Source organism: Carcharhinus amblyrhynchos, chromosome 17 (genome assembly GCF_965287045.1).
Source record: "Carcharhinus amblyrhynchos chromosome 17, sCarAmb.v2.hapA, whole genome shotgun sequence".
NCBI classification, from domain to species: domain Eukaryota; kingdom Metazoa; phylum Chordata; class Chondrichthyes; order Carcharhiniformes; family Carcharhinidae; genus Carcharhinus; species Carcharhinus amblyrhynchos.
The window spans coordinates 26874176-26892715 of NC_137340.1; the positions used below are offsets into that span (position 1 = coordinate 26874176).

The 18540-nt window shown below is 40.2% G+C and overlaps 1 protein-coding gene across 4 annotated transcripts in view; it reads right to left on the minus strand.

Moving 5' to 3' along the window:
• The window catches only part of edrf1 (erythroid differentiation regulatory factor 1), an 80811-nt gene that overhangs the window by 28321 nt on the left and 33950 nt on the right, over positions 1-18540 (minus strand). For all 4 annotated transcript variants that reach the window (XR_013888851.1, XM_080205651.1, XM_080205650.1 and 1 more), the window contains 6 exons: positions 13303-13414; positions 12354-12620; positions 11970-12041; positions 10358-10508; positions 6499-6690; positions 271-471 (listed from right to left, as the gene is read on the minus strand). Coding sequence is in view for 3 of the 4 variants with exons in the window: in XM_080205651.1 (XP_080061777.1) it covers positions 271-471; positions 6499-6690; positions 10358-10508; positions 11970-12041; positions 12354-12620; positions 13303-13414 (995 nt within the window). In the remaining variant the exon portion in view is untranslated. The remainder of the gene's footprint in view (positions 1-270; positions 472-6498; positions 6691-10357; positions 10509-11969; positions 12042-12353; positions 12621-13302; positions 13415-18540) is intronic.

The following is an 18540-nucleotide window of genomic DNA, read 5'->3' on the forward strand; positions in this document are numbered from 1 at the left end:
TTGGCTTCAAAAGTGAAAACTCGATTGAATTTTTGGTCAATGAAAGGAATGATGGTGTAAGTCATGCTCTCACTGACACACCATTGTTTAGAGGGTCACATAATGGAGGAACAACAGGTACTGCAGTGATTTGCAATTGCACAGGCTTTGCTACAGAGGGATGCAAAAGTCATCCTATCTGTTGCTTTGCCTGGGAGAAATGATTGTATACTGACCTGAATTATTCAGTGCACAATTTTGCAATACAAAAAAGTAAAGATGAAAACTAACCTTGGCAACTGGACTCTCTGTGGAGGCTATGCAAAATTTCTTGATCCTCTCTCGTTTGGTAGCTGTATTCCTCTTGATAAGCTGCTCTATTATTGGCATTTTGAGCTAACATTAACTGAATGTCACCATTAAGTGTCAAACATTGGCTAAGAAAGAACAGGACTTCAGGTGACAAATTGTTAATAAGGCAGCAATAGGCATCTGTCAACAGGGAGGGAAAAACGCAAGTTAAGACAATATGCTCATATTAGAAATATTATTGTTAGTGCATTGCACCGGAGTGCGGTGACTAGGGGAATTTCACAGCAACTTCATTGCATTGTTAATGTAAGCCTTACTTGGACTAATAAATAAACTTTACTTTTACCACATATATTAGAAGATTTGCTGTGGCATGGTTCATAGGTGTCCAACACATGGAGTCAAATACAAAAAATTATGTTCTAACATTTACCATCATTCCCATTGTAGTCCTATTTCCCATTGCTGCATGATAGCAAAATCACTGAAACACTGCATCCATGACAGATTTGCAATATTTGCTTGAGGCACAAATAGTTAGTGAGTAACTTACTTATTTTTCAAAATCCCACTAGAAAACTTCCTTTTTAGCTCTATTTATTATGAAAGGTTGATTTTTTTTTTCTCTTAGAAACCTCTTTAGAAGAATTACAGTTCATGTTAAAGCTATCATTGTTAGCCAAGCAGGCTTATCCCATTGTTGAATCTCCAGTATTCAACGTGTCAACCAGGAGACCATTTGTCATTATCCAAACCTGAATGATGCATCTAGCTGCAAAGCCTGATCTCAGCGTCAAAGTATCTCACAAACACACCCTCAGATTGCGTATCAAATATCAGTATCCTTAGTGGAGAAACATCTAATCTCAAACATATTCAGCACAACTGTTATTTTACATTTTAAAACATGAGTATTTAAACAATGATGTATTTACCCTGCTAATCCCCGACATTACGAGGCAGTTTTTCATGGCCACAGCACATCTTTGGGAGGAAACCAGAGCATCCACAGGAAAACCACAGAAACATGGGGAGAATGTGCAAATTCCACAAAGGCAGTCACCCAAGGCTGGAATCAAACCTGGGTCCCTGGTGCTGAGAAGCAGCAGTATTAACCACTGTGCCACCGTGCTGCCTACGTTTAGTCTTTTTTTGTATGTTAGAATCAAATTTCCCAGGATTTGCATATTAGAAAAGGTTATTTGCTTATTAGGTAAAAGGCTGTTCCCTTAGTGATGGCTTGGGGACTGAAATCCAATGGGGAGAAACCTTTTTCAGGTTAAGTTTAAAAGAAAACTTAACGGGGGAGAACTGGTACTGAATTAATACATAGTTAGAGAGCACCATTTCAGTTTAATCTAAACAAAGGTGAGTAATTAGCACCACTGGTGCTGGGAAATGAAAAGAAGTGGTCTTCAATCAATAAAGAGTTGATAATTGAGCTGGAAGCTACATATGTTTAAATATGCTAACTAAATGTCTAGTCCCAATGATAAGGTACAGTGCACAAGGAAATCTATGACTGTATGGCCACATTCCCCTCCAACTTGATTTTCAAGTTTGCTGTCGACACCACCGTAGTGGGTTGGAATTCAAACAATAACAAGACAGAGTACAGGAATGAGATAGAGAATCTGCGGTGAACTGACGTGGCGACAATAATTTCTGCCTCAATGTCAACTAAATGAAGAAGATGGTCAAGGACTTCAGGCAGCGTAGAGGAGAACATGTCCCTGTCTACATCAATGGGGACAAAGTAGAAAAAGTCAAAGAGCTTCAAGTTTTTAGCCGTTGAGATCACCAACAACCTGTCCTGGTCCCCCCATGCCGACGCTATAGTTAAGAAAGCCCACCGCCGCCTCTACTTTCTCAGGAGACGAAGGTAATTAGGCACGTTAGCTACGACTCTCACCAACATTTACAGATGCATCGTAGGAAGCATTCCTTCTGGTTGCATCACAACTTGGTATGGTTCCTGCTCTGCCCAAGACCGCAAGAAACCACAAAAGGTCGTGAATGTAGCCCAATCCATCAGGCAAACCAACCTCCCATCCATTGACTCTGTCTACGCTTCCTGCTGCCTCAGCAAAGTAGCCTGCATAATTAAAGACCCCACCCACCCCGGACATTGTCTCTTCCATGTTCTTCCGTCGGGAAAAAGATACAAAAATCTGAGGTCACATACTAACCAACTAAAGAGCAGCTTCTTCCCTGTTGCCATCAGACTTTTGAATGGACCTACCCTGCATTAAGTTGATCTTTCTCTACACCCTAGCTATGACTGTAACACTACATTCTTCACACTCTCATTTCCTTATGAACGGTATGCTTTGTCTGTACAGCGTTCAAGAAATACTTTTCACTGTATGCTAATACATGTGACAATAATAAATCAAATCAAAAGGTCAGCACTGTCAAATTATGCAATAGAAGTATTTCTTTAAAACATATGAGAAATTAAACATAACTACAGTTTAAATTTATTTCATGAATTGTGAATTTAAAACAAAATCCAACAATCAAGCATTGCCAATATTTGACCTTTGTGCTATCAGCAATCTATTATCTATGAAAATGGCAACTGGCCAAGAAACAGTAGAGGCTTCCTTTTTCAACACGGTGGGCAGATCAGTATATTTTAGTGGAACATATGGGAATGCCCTCTGTCCTGTCCATCACAAACAACATACAATTTTATTGTACATTCATTGGCATCACTGTACTGAAACAACTCTTACCAAAGTCACAAATTACATTCTATGTGGCTGTGACAAAAGTAAACATTCCCTTATCCTTCTTGACTTATCTGCAGGTTTTTGACATGGATGACCACACCCTCTCCAATAACCATCCAGCTGGTTCGGACTGTGCTGTCTGGTTTCATTCTTAACTATCTAACAGCAGCTGGAGAAGCACTTTCAATGGTTTATCTTCCTGCTCCATCATTGTTACCTCTAGTATCCTCAAGAACCTATCCCTGGCCCCCTCTTATTTCTCATCTACATGGTGCCACTCATCAACATCACCCAGAAGCTCATTATTAGTTTTCACATTTACTAGCAACATGCAACTCCACCTCAGACTGCTAATCCGGCATTCAGTATTAGATGATAATTTTTCTCCAATTAAAATGAGTATGTCTGAAGCTCCATCCTTCATTCCCTGACTTGCTTACACCATTCCTCTCTCTGGCAAACAGTCTGAAGGCAAGCCAGTCTGTTCGCAATCTTAGCGTCACATCTGATTCAGAGATGAGTTTCCAACATCAAATTTGCACCACGACTGCCTATTGCCACCTCTGTAACATCGCCTGGCTTTGCACATCTCTGTTCACTGGCTGTTGAAACCTTACTTTTATGCCTTTTTTTTAATCTCTAGGCTTGACCACTTCAATGCACTCCTGGCTGGTCTCCCACATTCTATCTTTTATCCAAAACGCTACTGCCCATGTCTTAACTCGCAGCAAGTCTCCTGTGCTCGCTGTCCTACAACGGCTCCTGGTCAAGCAACGTCTTGATTTTTAATTTTCACCCTTTTTCAAATCCCTCCATGCACTCCCATGTCTTTAGTCTCCTCCAGCCCCATAATACTTGCAAGATGTGTGTGCTCCTCTAATTCTGACTGTTTAATCACTCCACTATTGTTGGCTGCGACTTCAATTACCTATATCTGGAATAACTCCATACATCTCTTGGCATTATTACCTCACTTTCCTTCTTTAAGGCACTTCTTCAAAGGTTTTCCTTCAAGTTTTTGATCACTTAATCTAATAGTGTGGCTCAATGTAATGCTGTGTTTTATAATGTTCTTGCGAACAGCCTTTGGATTTTTTTTACATCAATTAAGAGTGCTATATAGATCCTAATAGTCAAAAATAATGATGAAGTTTAAATATTCCAATCCTGCCCAATTATATATTTTCTCAAATCTATCTCAAATAAAATATCATGTTTTAATTTAACAATTTTAGTTAACACAATTTAACTTTATAAAGAAAAAGACTGACATTTTAGCACGTTACTTTAATGCTCAAGATCAAGAAGGTTCAAGTTAAAAATTGTGAGAAAAAAACACTTCATTTGTTCATCAGGTTTGTGATCCTGGAATGAATTTTCTAACAATGCAATGAATATCCCTGCATAATACATTCTGGCATAAGGGATTTCAAATGCTCTCAGTCATGGTAGCACAGATGGTAGCCATCTGGCCCATTTAAACCATGCCGGTTTTCTGAAGAGCAATCCAATGAATCTTGTTCTTCCCCTCCACTTCATTCCCATAGCTCTAGTTTATTTTCCTTAAATACTGATGCAATTTTCTTTTGAAATTGTTAACTGGTCCTGCTTACACCATCCTCAATAGGCAGCAAGAATTAATTGTATAAACTGAGGTGAAATACAGATAAAGGGCATTGAGTATTTAGTCTTTTTAGGAAGACCATTCACAAGGTGGTGGAAACTATTGCTTTTGTGACAAGGGAGAAACAGTGTGGCTACAAAAATGGCAAACTCCATTGAGGCATCAAGATGTTTATGATCCAGGGAGATGGTATTGATGGGAAGAGTATATGGTGACCATTACGCTGAAACACTACAAGTGTAAAAAAAAAATTGCCCTGTAGTGTCCTGGGATGGGTAGGTTAGGGGGATTAGTGGGTAAAATATGTGGGGGTAGGGCCTGGGTGGAATTGTGTTTGGTGCAGACTCGATGGGCCGAAGGGCCTCTTTCTGCACTGTAGGATTCTATGATTCAAGAGATGGTCAACATAGCTAATACTGGCAAAGACACCAATGGATCTTAATTCTTTATCAGTACCACCAAAACTAGCTGGTTTGAAGGGGAATAGATTGCATTTGGAAAAGTCCTCCAAGGGTCTTGTTGTTCTAAGAAAGGTTGAGGCTTCAAAAACAGACAGCAGAGATAAATGACTGAAACATGTGGCCATCACAGAGAATGGCAAGATCAAGGTGGATTAAAAAAATGCCATTGATAAAGAGTGAGCTAGCTTTCTACCTGCGATGGGCAGAAGCTGCAGACATTTGGCTTCTTGCTCAGGTACAATGCTTTCAGTTCCAGTGACTTAGCTGGGAGATTCCCATTTAATGTTATATTGATCCTGGGTTTCCAGTCTGTGTAGATATCTGAACGTTGCAGAATCTGGTTCTTACCAGCTTTGTAAAAATGTACAAATAGACACATCCCCTCTAAACGGCTGTCAATTTATCTATTTTCTTGGTATGTTCAAGAGTATAAAGACTCACTTAGAACACAGGAAAAGAGTGTTGTCAGGAGACACAAATCAGTTTCAATCACATTGCCAATTGTGCAATCAGGATGGTTTGGGAGACCAAAGACATCACTACACAATAGGAAATAAATGCTGGTCTTTCACACTTAACATGTGGATAACTGGTCTCAAAAGCGTTTTGTGTTATACCGTAAACCTAGAGAGAGTCTAGCACTCTATTTCAAGCAAGCTTTGAACAATGGCAGGCATAAATTCCACAAATAGCATTTGTCCTGATATGTCCATTCCAGTGGGAGGCACCCATCATTGCTAGTTAATTTAGAACTTTCAGGAAGCTTGATAGCCTGTATTGAATAAGCAAAGGGCACCTGATCCCTTGGCAGAAATCTTAACAATTCATCAGTGTCCATTTTAAACAAATAGAAAACAGTTCCAGAATTTTCCACATGAGCTCAGTTCATTTGCAAAGTTGCATATGAACTGACACGTCTTTACAGGAAATGAGAAAAGCCCTCTGTTATCTTCCTGCTGCTTCCCTTTGCACCTGGGATGCAAGCGATCCAAACCAATTAACTTATCCACTCTAAGCACAGCCAGCCTTCCCAGTACATACTATCATAGAAACATAGAAGCATAAAAAAACTACAGAACAGGCCCTTTAGCCCACAAGTTGCGCGAATGTGTCCCTACCTACTAAGCTTACCTATAACCCTCTATCTTATCAATTTTTACCCATTCATTACCTCTACTGATATTTTGTCAACAACCAACTCCTCAGCAGTACAAGTTACTGTATACATTCTACCTTGCCCTGAACCTCCAAACATATATCACTATCTTTATCCCCAATGAGATCTACTAGTCTCTTGCTACCCACTTACTGAAGTGGTTACATTAATTCTTCAAAAAATCATTTTCCAACAGAGAACATCTGCAACAATAAATATGTAACCACTTACCAAGAGACTGCAGAGCAAGTTTAATATATCTTAGTGCTCTACCATACTTTTGCAAAGTTGTAGCTGCATCAGATAGAACAAAGTAGGCTCTTGAAGCTTTAAAGATTAGATTCAATTTCATTTGATATTGCCATGTATCTGGGATCATCCCAGATTGACTCGGCAGCTTAACTGTTTTATGAGTTGGACCCACTGTGAAAAGTAAAAACATACAGATCAAATTATTAGCAGAAGTTAAGAATTTTAAAAGCTAAAAAAAAAAATCATTTTGTTAAGCCGGTCACAGGAGAAACTACCTGGATTTGAAACAAATTAATTTAAAACGGGTGCATTATTTCCCCGCCACAAAAAAAGGAACTTTTCCCAATTTGAAAACATTCTAATAGCAGCAAGAAAATGTGTAAACTTGTGCAAGAAAGCAGCTAATTTTAATACATTGCAGTCTCAATGGAGCATGATCTAAGCTAATTTATTGCTAAATTTAAATTGTTCACATGCATAAGTAACGTGTTCAAATATAACACTCCACACAATTACATATTAAACATAAAAATGCAACATTTTGTATGCAATATTAATATATTTGTATGAACTAAAACCATAGAAAATTACAGCTCAGAAACAGGCCTTTTGGCCCTTCTTGTTTGTGCCAAACCATTTTTTGCCTAGTCCCACTGACGTGCACTTGGGCCACATCCCTCCACACCCCTCATCCACGAACCCGTCCAAATTTTTCTTAAATGTTAAAAGTGACTCTGCATTTACCACTTTATCCGGCAGCTCATTCCACATTCCCACCACTCTCTGCATGAAGAAGCCCCCCCTAATATTCCCTTTAAACTTTTCTCCTTTCACCCTTAACCCATGCTCTCTGGTTTTTTTCTCCCCTAGCCTCAGTGGAAAAAGCCTGCTTGCATTCACTCTTTACCCATCAAAATCTTATACACCTCTATCAAATCTTCCCTTGTTCTTCTGCACTCCAGGGAATAACAGCAAGATTGTGAGGAAGGGTGTCATAGTCTGCAGGGAGACTTAGATAGGTTGCAGAGCTGGGCCGAGAGGTGGCGGATGGAATTTAATGCGGAGAAGTGTGAGGTAATTCACTTTGGTAGGAGCAACAGATGTGTCGAGTATAGGGCTAACGGGAGGACTTTGAATAGTGTGGATGAACAGAGGGATCTAGGTGTATGTGTACATAGATCCCTGAAAGTTGGGAATCAAGTAGATAAGGTTGTTAAGAAGGCGTATGGTGTCTTGGCGTTTATTGGTAGGGGGACTGAATTTAGGAGTCGCAGCGTCATGTTGCAACTGTACACTACTCTGGTGCGGCCGCACTTGGAGTACTGTGTGCAGTTCTGGTCCCCACATTACAAGAAGGATGTGGAGGCTTTGGAGAGGGTGCAGAGGAGGTTTACTAGGATGTTGCCTGGTATGGTGGGGAGGTCCTATGAGGAGAGACTGAGGGATTTAGGGTTGTTTTCGTTGGAAAGAAGGCGGCTAAGAGGGGATCTTATTGAAACATATAAGATGATTAGAGGTTTAGATAGGGTGGATAGTGATAGCCTTTTTCCTCGGATGGAGAAAGCTAGCACGAGGGGGCATGGCTTTAAATTAAGGGGGGGTAGCTACAGGACGGATGTCAGGGGTAGGTTCTTTACCCAGTGGGTGGTGAGGGATTGGAATGCCCTGCCTGCTGCAGTTGTAAATGCGCCTAGTTTGGGGGCGTTTAAGAGATCTGTGGATAGGTTTATGGACGAAAAGGGATTGGTATAGGCTAGTGGGTCATTGTTTTTGTAACTGGTCGGCGCAACATCGTGGGCCGAAGGGCCTGTTCTGCGCTGTAATGTTCTATGTAAAGTCCTAACCTATTCAATCTCTCTCTGTAACTCAGCTTCTCAAGTTCTGGCAACATCCTTGCGAACCTTCTCTGCACTCTTTCAACCTTATTTGCATCCTTCCTGTAACTAGGTGACCAAAACTGTACACAATACTCTAAATTCGGCCTCACCAATGCCTTATGTAACCTTACCATAACACTCCAACTTTTATACTCAATACTCCGATTTATAAAGGCCAATGTACCAAAAGCACTCTTTACGACCCTATCCACCTGTGACGACACTCTTATAGTGAATTCCGTACCTGTATTCCCAGATTCCTCTGTTCAACTGCACTCTTCAGAGTCCTACCATTTAGCCTGTACGTTCGACTTTGGTTTGTCCTTCCAAAGTGCAACACCTCACACTTGTCTGCGTTAAATTCTATTTGCCATTTTTCAAGTTGGTCCAAGTCCCTCTGCAAGCTTTGAAAACCTTCCTCACTGTCCGCTACACCTCCAATCTTTGTATCATTAGCAAATCTGCTGATCCAATTTACCACATTATCATCCAGATCATTGATATAGATGACAAACAACAATGGACCCAACACCGATCCCTGTGGCACTCCACTTGTCACAGGCCTCCACTCAGAGAAGCAATCCTCCACAGCCACTCTCTGGCTTCTTCCATTGAGCCACTGTCTAATCCAATTTACAACCTCCCCATCTATACCTAGCGACTGAAACTTCCTAATTAACCTCCCATGAGGGACCTTATCAAAGGCCTTGCTGAAATCTAGGTAGACAACATCCACCGTTTTCCCTTCATCCACTTTCCTGGTGACCTCCTCGAAAAACTCTAATAGATTGGTCAAACATGACCTACCGTGCACAAAGCCATGTTGACTCTCCCTAATAAGTCCCCGTCTATCCAAATATTTGTAGATCCTATCCCTTATCACACCTTCCAATAACTTGCCAACCACCGACGTCAAACTTACTGGCCTATAATTTCCCGGATTTCTTTTGGAACCTTTTTTAAACAACAGAACAACATGAGCCACCCTCCAATCATCTGGCACCTCCCCTGTGAATATTGACATTTTAAGTATGTCTGCCAGGGCCCCTGCAAGTTCAACACTAGCCTCCCTCAAGGTCTGTGGGAATACCCTGTCCGGTCCTGGGGATTTACCCACTCTGATTTGCCTCAATACAGCCAGCACCTCCTCCTCTTTAATCTGTAAAGGTTCCATGACCTCTCTACCTGTTTGCCCAATTTCCATAGACTCCGTGCCCATTTCCTCAGTAAATTCGGATGCAAAAATCCCATTTAATATCTCTCCCATCTCTTTTGGTTCCATACACAGTCTACCACTCTGGTCTTCAAGAGGGCCAATTTTATCCCTCACTATCCTTTTGCTCCTAACTTACCTATAGAAGCTCTTTGGATTTTCCTTCACTCTGTCTGCCAAATCAACCTCATGTTTTCTTTTAGCCCTCCTGATTTCCCTTTTAAGTAGTTTCTTGCATTTTTTATACTCCTCGAGCATCTGATGTGTTCCTTGCTGCCGATACATTACATACAACTCTCTCTTCCTCTTGATCAGTGTTACAATCTCCCTCGAGAACCAAGGTTCCTTATCCCTATTTACTTTGCCTTTAATCCTGACAGGAACATACAAACTCTGCACTCTCAAAATTTCTCCTTTGAAGGCCTCCCACTTTCCACTTACATCCTTACCAGAGAACAGCCTGTGCCAATCCACGCTTCCCAGGTTACAACTGTTACAATAATGTTGAATTCCATTTCAACAGTGGATTTGGAATTATAGGAAGATAATACTGTGCAATGATACCACTTTTAAAATAACACTGGCTTGTCCTAAATGTTGCTAGGATTGTCTTTTTAAAATACTTTTAATATGATTTAGGAGTCAGTAGATGACAGGGCTAAATATATGACAACGCAACTGAAAATGTAAAACAAACTGAGCACTGTATTGCAGGTGGTATTCAGGCTGGAGCTTTCTTAACAATTACCTTTATCTAAAAACAAAGCAATCTGTTTCTTAAGAGTTTTGTGGCCTGTGCATTCAGATTCATCCGCATACTTCAGAGGTATTGGAATACTGGGATCAGCAGCTGGGAGATCACTCTCTTTTTTAATACTCCCATCAACAGCCTTCAATCCCTGAAGGAAACAAGTAACATAATTAAATTGAGCATAACCACAATTCTTGTAGTGAAGACAAATCTTGACAAATCACAAAGGTTATATAAAGACCTTTAATAATTTGCCTTTTTTTATGTTTAAATAGTTACAGACAAAATGTAACATGCAGACAAGCTATACCTTTTCCTAGGCACCACACTAATCACAATCAATGTCAGTCAGAGTTTGCAGCATTCATTCAATCTGGAACAGTACCCAATAGGCATATACAAATAATTTAAAAACAGAAAGATCCAGATATTCATTGAGTCAGTCAGCATTTAAAAAAGTGAGCAGCACATGATTCTGGGTTTCCTGTTCAATCTCCAGCTGGTAATTTTTGCTGGCTTGCATCATTCCACCGCTGACCAACTGGCAGTTTTTGCTAGCCTGCACCCCTTAGTCCTGACAGGCTCCATTGTGGAGGTTGGCATTCTGTGCCACCCACTCCCCCACAATTTTTGTGGGCAGGTCTAAATGACTCTCGTTTCACAGTCAGAGATGTTGTGAACCACAGCCTGGATTTGGGAAAAATGTGAAAGGTAAGTTTAAAAATTCTTACCCATGAGCTCATGCCCCTTCCATTGTTCCTTCACCCACTTCCACATGTTAAAGCAGAACCCCTTCTGAGTTAATCCATTTGAATGTCTTACTTTATTTTGTTTGTCAATGTCTGTATCTTTATTTAGACATGATTTAAGTGGTGTGATATGAGGGAAAGCCTCTGTTATTGATATAATGAATGGCTTGATTTGATTGACACTTTTGTAGATTCAAGAAATGCATCACGTTTCAAGGAAGATTTCTAAATCGCTGTTTTTACTGCCATTTATTATCAGGCTCATAGGCTCCGTACATAGTGTATACTGAGTGAGGGGCATGAGGTGGGGGATGTGAGGGTGTGAAGTGTGAGGGCCAGAGGATCTAACAGCTTTTAAAGTTGCAATAGCTACTGTGGCCACCTCCAAACTGCTTCTGGGATTGGCAGGTCTGATTTGATGGGCCGTGCCCCCTCCCTGGGATGAATACTGCGTATGATGGGGCTCTTTATATTGAGGGAATCTACTTCCTAGAAGCTTCCCAACTTCATGCTACCTGCCTCAGTAACAAAGATCCTAAAATGTTCAAATTTATTGCTGTACTTGAGATTTTTTAAAAAGAAAACAGAAAACTATCAATTGGCAAGATTATAAAAAACTACACATCTTAATGACAAATTTTAATCCATATATCATACAAGTAACAGTTCATACCAGTACAGCTCCCTGATGGGACAATATCAGCTCAATCAAGAATCTCACTTTAAGGTGTAGATGTATACTATACATAATCTGCTGCAATATTGCAAAATGCGTAGCACAGGCTATGCAAAAAAAAAATGAGAATATGTTAACGTTTGTACAAAATAAAATCATGAACAAATGCATATTAATGGATTACCTCAAGAGCATAATTGAGAACAACTCTACAGCGCTCCTCTGTATCATGACAAACTGGAAAAGTACAGCTGGGCTTTAAAAAAAAGTGAAGTGTAAGACATTCATATTTTATTTAAGTTCAGTTACTCAAAGCAATCTCCCTTAATTTTCCCAGCTTCAGGTTACTGTGAAGGATATATATTCTGTCCCCACTGTAAACAAATCTATTCTGAGAAAACTCAAGCCTGCTGATATAAATTTCTATACTTAGTTGAGAATGGAATACAAATGTAGATTATTGACAAACTTAACTGAACAATTTCACAAATCATTTATATTATATAACATTTATTAGACTTGGAACGTACATTTGCCAAGACCAAACTTAATAAAGATGAACTCATACCCTTATCTGGTGTATCGACTTATACTTTTCAGGTACAGACAACTCTCCAACAGATTTAATGACAGCAACTGCTTTGCTATCATCGGATGGATCAGAACCATTGCTGAAAGAACCATTTTCATCACTGTCCTCTGGAAGATCCTCATCTTCACTATAACTATCAGAATTCTCATTCAGATTTGATCCGTTTTCATCTTGTTTTGGTGGTTCATCTAGTTGGAAAAGTTCTGAGATCATGTAGTTGGCTGAAGCAATAATCTGCACAAACTGTAAGATTGCAATTGCACAATTAATTAGGGATAAACTTGTACAGAAATGTGTTTGTGTATTAAGCAAAGTACTCAAATCTAGGATAAATATCAATTATTTGCAACCCATCATCTAGAATATTTTGTAAATGGCACTGCATACCACTCTACAGCTTTCTGACAATTTCTTTATTACAAGAGTATAAGGAAGTGTAATTTATCAAAAATATCAACATGTGCAAATTTTTAGAACTTGTAAAATAATTATTTTAGAAAAGGAAATAACGACATTAGCCATCTGTGAGTAGTTCCAAGGTACAAACTTTAGCTAGCTAATTTCTTATTTTCTAGGATTATAACATAGATTACTGAGTACTGGAGTCAATCATGTTTACACTTTCAAATAAAGGTTTTAATAAAGATTTTGGGGTTTGATAATTAAGGGTATAACCATCAACCAAATTATATCAGAAATCTAGAATTTCCATGCAACTGCATAATGAAAATATAGCTTACTATATGTCATGGACCAAAAAAATGTAAACATTTGACAGTTTTTGTGTGAAAATATAAAGCTGTTAAATTAATTCATGTTGTGATAAATAATTAGAAATTGCAAAACACAATTTAAGAACTTGAAATGCCTAATTACTGCTGCTCCTGCATAGAATGAAGCAATCCATAACCGATGTAGTTTGTACCTGGGGATGCCTTTCTTTGTCCAGTATTTTAATACAATTTAACAAGAGGGTCCTTATGATCCCATAATGTTTCCTATTCTGAACTTTCTTCATCATCATGTTGCTAGCAACTCTGTAAAATACAGCAATATCAACACACAGATGTGAGGACTTTATATATAACTAGATACAAATTTAAGACAATATTGAAATAATTTTAAGTATTTTGCAACATATCTTTTTCCTTCAGTACTGCACACAGGTTTGAGATTATGGACATACTTTTGTCTGTATCTCTCCACTTCTCTCCTATTTCTATATTCCTTCCAAAATTACTGTTTTACCTTTTGTTCCCCTTTTGTGTGCATGTTGAATAACAGGGCAAAGTAGGAGAAGGGGCCGTCAAAGGCAGCAAACAGCATTTTCCCTTGGACACTTGTGGGAAGAAAATGGGAAGAGCTTGATTCTCAGCAAATCTTTCCCATATGTCTCATGCGCCACTTAACTACTGGCTACCTTTGCAATATCTGCCCTTCAATTTCCCACTATCATCCTTTCTATTACCTATTCAAACCTTCCATCATTCACCCCTCCCCACCATTATTCAACTCACTTATAGTTTTTATCCACTCCCTCTTCTTTTTTCCAGAGGCTTTTTTTTTGCTTTTAAATTCAAATAACTTGACCTTTTAAGTAAAAGACATTACTATTTGAGGAGTCAATACTTAGCTTTGCATTTTAAATCAACAAACCAGATGAGCTAACTGGAAGCTGTTTTAGATGAGGAAAGATGCGGCCCACTTAATATTCTCTCCAAAATGTAGGAACCAAAACAAAAGCCACAAATATATATTTATTCGATTTGCATCTTTGCAATGTTATTAAAGTTTACAAGCTAAATTGTTGTGGTGACCCTGGATATCTGTGCTGTCGAAAACCAAAACTGACTCCAGAGATGCAGCAATGTTCTCTGTATAGATTTTCGTAAGGAACACAATTGGGAGCAATTCTTCCATCCTGCTGAGTTGCGCTATCAGCACAGCGCGCCAGGAGACATAAACAGAGGCTGTTTAGTCGGCTCCCTGCTGGGCGCCGCTGGCTCCATACATCTCCAGTCGCCAGATTTGAGGTATTGTCAGCATTGTCAGCTCCCGATCGGGAGATCTGCATTGCGGGGGAGGGTTTGTGTGCCTAGCAGTGCGGGGCTACTGCATACGCGCCGATCTCCACTCTGACAGATCGGTGCATGTTCAGGGCTCCGCTCAGCACTATGCTGCAGACCTCTCCAGCAGAAATAGGTCCCGCCCCTGGATTTTTATTATGATTCACGCTGAGGCACTCTGTATTCCAGAGAGAGGGAGATATGTTTCGAAAATCCCGCTAACAAACCAATGGAATTTACTCCAGTTTTTATGCAAATTCAGCATTCAGAATTATTTTGGGAGAATCCTGGCCAATTTCTTTTTCAAAAAATTGATATTAACAAGCACAAGGATGTAATTAGTTACAATCAAGATTTCCATTGTGAAGTGCAAGACAACTTGTTTGGTGAGCAGTCACCAAAACTTACAACATTTACGTTAATGTTTCTAAATGTGTGGTTCATAGATTTTAATCACACTGATTAGGATAGTTAGGTAATAAGCTAGTGGTGAGAACAATGGAGCAATATTTTAAATTTGAAAAGCTAATTTTCTGAAATGCTTCAGAGGAATCGACAACGGCCTTGAACTCGGTTGTTCAGTATTCACACACACACAAGTGTCATCTGCATACAAACTCATTGACTGAGTTTGAAAATACAGAAACGTTAATAGGTGCAAGAGTAGGTCACTTAGCTCTTCAAATATGACCATGGCTGGTCCACTATTTCAAATACTGCATTCCTGCTATCCCCACACCCTTTGATGCATTTAGTCCAAAAATCTATTTTCTTCTTAAATATATTCAGTGACTTGGCCTCCACAGCCTTCTGTGGTAGAGAATTCAATACAGATTCAACATCCTCGGTGAAGATGTTTCTCTTCATCTCACTTGTACATGGCCTATCCTGTAAAGTAAGACAGTGACCCTTTGCTCTAAACCCTGTCAGAATTTCATCGAGATATCTTCTCATTCTTCTAAACTCCAGTGAATACATGCCTGGCCATTGCACTCCCTCCATCATAAGTATATCCTTTCTTAGGAAAGGAAAGCAAATCTGCACATACTATTCCAGGCATGAGTTCACCAAGGCCTTGTACAGCCACTGTAAGACATCCTTGCTCCTGTACTAAAGTCCTCTTGCTATAAAGATTAACATATGGTTTGTCAACTTAACTGCTTGATGTACCTGCATGCTTGTTTTTAGTGATTCGTGTACAAGTCCAAGTCCCTTTGTACTTTAACATTTCCCCAATTTATCACCAATTAAATAATATGCTGCCACCCTACCAAAGTGGATAACTTCACACTTATCCACACTACATCTAGATAGGCTGGGCGAATGGGCCAGGAACTGGCAAATGGAATTTAATGTTGGCAAGAGTGAAGTTGTCCACTTTGGTAGGAATAATGGTAGGAAGGACTATTACTTACATGGCGAAAAACTGCAGCGTGCAACGGTGCAGAGGAACCTCGGGGTCCTTGTGCATGAGTCGCAAAAACCCCAGCCTGCAGGTGCAGCAGGTCGTCAGGAAGGCAAATGGGATGCTGGCCTTCATAGCGAGGGGGATTGAATATAAAAGTGGGGAGGTCTTGCTGCAACTGTACAGGGCACTGGTGAGGCCGCAGCTGGAGTACTGTGTGCAGTTTTGGTCGCTGCACTTACGCAAGGACATTTTGGCCTTGGAGGGAGTGCAGAGGAGGTTTACTAGGCTGATACCAGCGTTGAGGGGGTTGAACTATGAGGAGAGGCTGAATAAACTAGGCTTGTACTCGTTAGAGTTTAGAAGAATGAGGGGAGATCTCATTGAGACATGAATGGGATGGGTAGGATAGAGGTGGAGAGGCTCTTCCTGCTCAGGAAGGACAGTAGGACTAGAGGGCACAGCCTCAAGATAAGGGGGGGGCAGTTTAGAACAGAGTTGAGGAGGAACTTCTTCACTCAAAGGGTGGTGAATCCCTGGAATTCTCTGCCCATTGAAGTGGTGGAGGCTGCCTTGCCAAATATATTTAAGATGCGGGTAGATAGGTTTTTGATAGGCAAGGGGATTAAGGGTTATGGAGAGAAGGCGGGAAAGTGGAACTGAGCCACGACAGATCAGCCATGATGTTATTGAATGGCGGGGCAGGCTCGAGGGGCTAGATGGCCTACTCCTGCTCCTATTTCTTATGTTCTCATGTACATACAATTAGGCTACTCAGAACCTCAAGCCTGATCCATCATTCAATATGATTGTGGCTGATCTGACTGGAACCTCAACCCTACATTCCTGCCTGACAATACCTTTTCACACACTTGTTAACCAAAAATCTCTCCAGCTCTGTCTTAAAAATCTTCAAAGACTCTACTTCCACTGCCTTATGAGGAAGAGAGTTCCAAAGACTCATGAATCTCAGAAAAAAATTCTCCTCTTTTCCAAATGAATGACCCCTTATTTCTGTCCATTCCTGGTAATAGTCTACTAAACCTTCTCTGAATTACTAATGCATTTACACATTTCCTTAAATAATCAGACCAATACTGAACATGATACTTCAGATTTGGTTTCACCATTGCACTGTACAAGTGCAGCACAACCTCCCTACTTTTGTAATCAATTCTTCTCAATAAAAAACATTCTATGAACTTTCCTAATTAATTGCTCTACCTGCATATTAGTCTTTTGAGATTCATGTTCTAGAACACACAGATCCCCGGAATCTTTTACATAATAAGCTTCTTTCTTATTGTTCCTGCCAAAATGAATAATTTTGCATTTTCCCACAAATGCTTGCCAGATCTTTGCCCATTCACTTAACCTATATCTCTTTGTAGCCTCATGTCCTCTTCCATTTACTTTCTTACTTATCATTGTCATTAGCAAATTTAGCAACCAAAATTCCAATCTCTTCATTACAGCATGTTATACTGTAACTGCCATTTGTCTGCTCACTCACACAATTTGTATAAGTCATCTTGAAGCCTCTTAACATCGTCCTCATCACGCATTCCCACTAAAGCACTCACATTCACACCAAATTGTGTCGTCAGCAAACTTGGAAATCTACGTGGGATTCTATCAAAAACTTTCAGACAAGTACACTACATCCACTGCTTCTCTCTCACATATTTTACTCATTATATCCTCAAAACTCTTAACAGTAGATTTGGTTTCCCTTTCATAAGTCCATGTTAATTCCCAATGATACATTCAAATTTCCTGTCATCAGATCCTTTCCGATAGTCGCTAGCATTTTCCCTACTCCTGATGCTAGGCTAACTGCTCTGCAATTCTGTTTTCACACGCCCCCTTTTACAAATACAGGGGGGGCAGCTTTCAATTCCCATTAATTTCTCCACCAATTTTTCTTTCAAGTGATACTAATTTCTTTCAATTCAACCTTCTCTTACTTGTCTACCATTTCTGAAAGTTATTTGCATCTTTTGTGAAGGTAGAAGTAATTTTATTTTTGTATACTTATGGAAGCTTATACAATCTGCTTTTACGTTCCTTGCAAGTATACTCCCATATTTTATTTTTCCCATTTTAATCAATTTCTTGGTCCTCCATGGGGAGACGTGTCAGCTGTGTAAGGTGCAATATGTGGGAGTTCCTGGAGACATAGCATCTCCGGAGAGTCCACATCTGTACCAAATGTCTGGAGTTGCAGCATTTGAGGGCCTGGGTTAGGCAACTGGAGTTGAGGCTGGAGGATTTATTTTTAGTGAGGGAAAATGAGGCACTAATGAATAGGAACCAGATTCAAGAGGGGATCTCAGAGTCAAGGAGGGGGGATGGGTGGGTTACAGTTAAGGGGAAAAAGAGGAGTAATGTTCCGAAGGCTACCCCAGGGGTAGTCTCTCAAGATAGCAGGGGTAAGGCACCAACTGAGGTGGAAAGGGCACGAGGGGAAGAGGAAAATGCCTCAGAGGGAAGGAAGGGGGCTGGATGTGAGATAGTGGTGGGGGACGGGAGGGTTAGAGGAATTGATAGGCGGTTCTGTGGGCAAAAGTGGGACTCCAAGATGGTGGTCTGCCTCCCTGGAGCTGAGGTACAGGATGTGTCGGAGAGGGTAGAGCGAATCTTGAAGGGCCAAGGGACCCAGGTGGATGTAATTATACATGTAGGAGAGAAG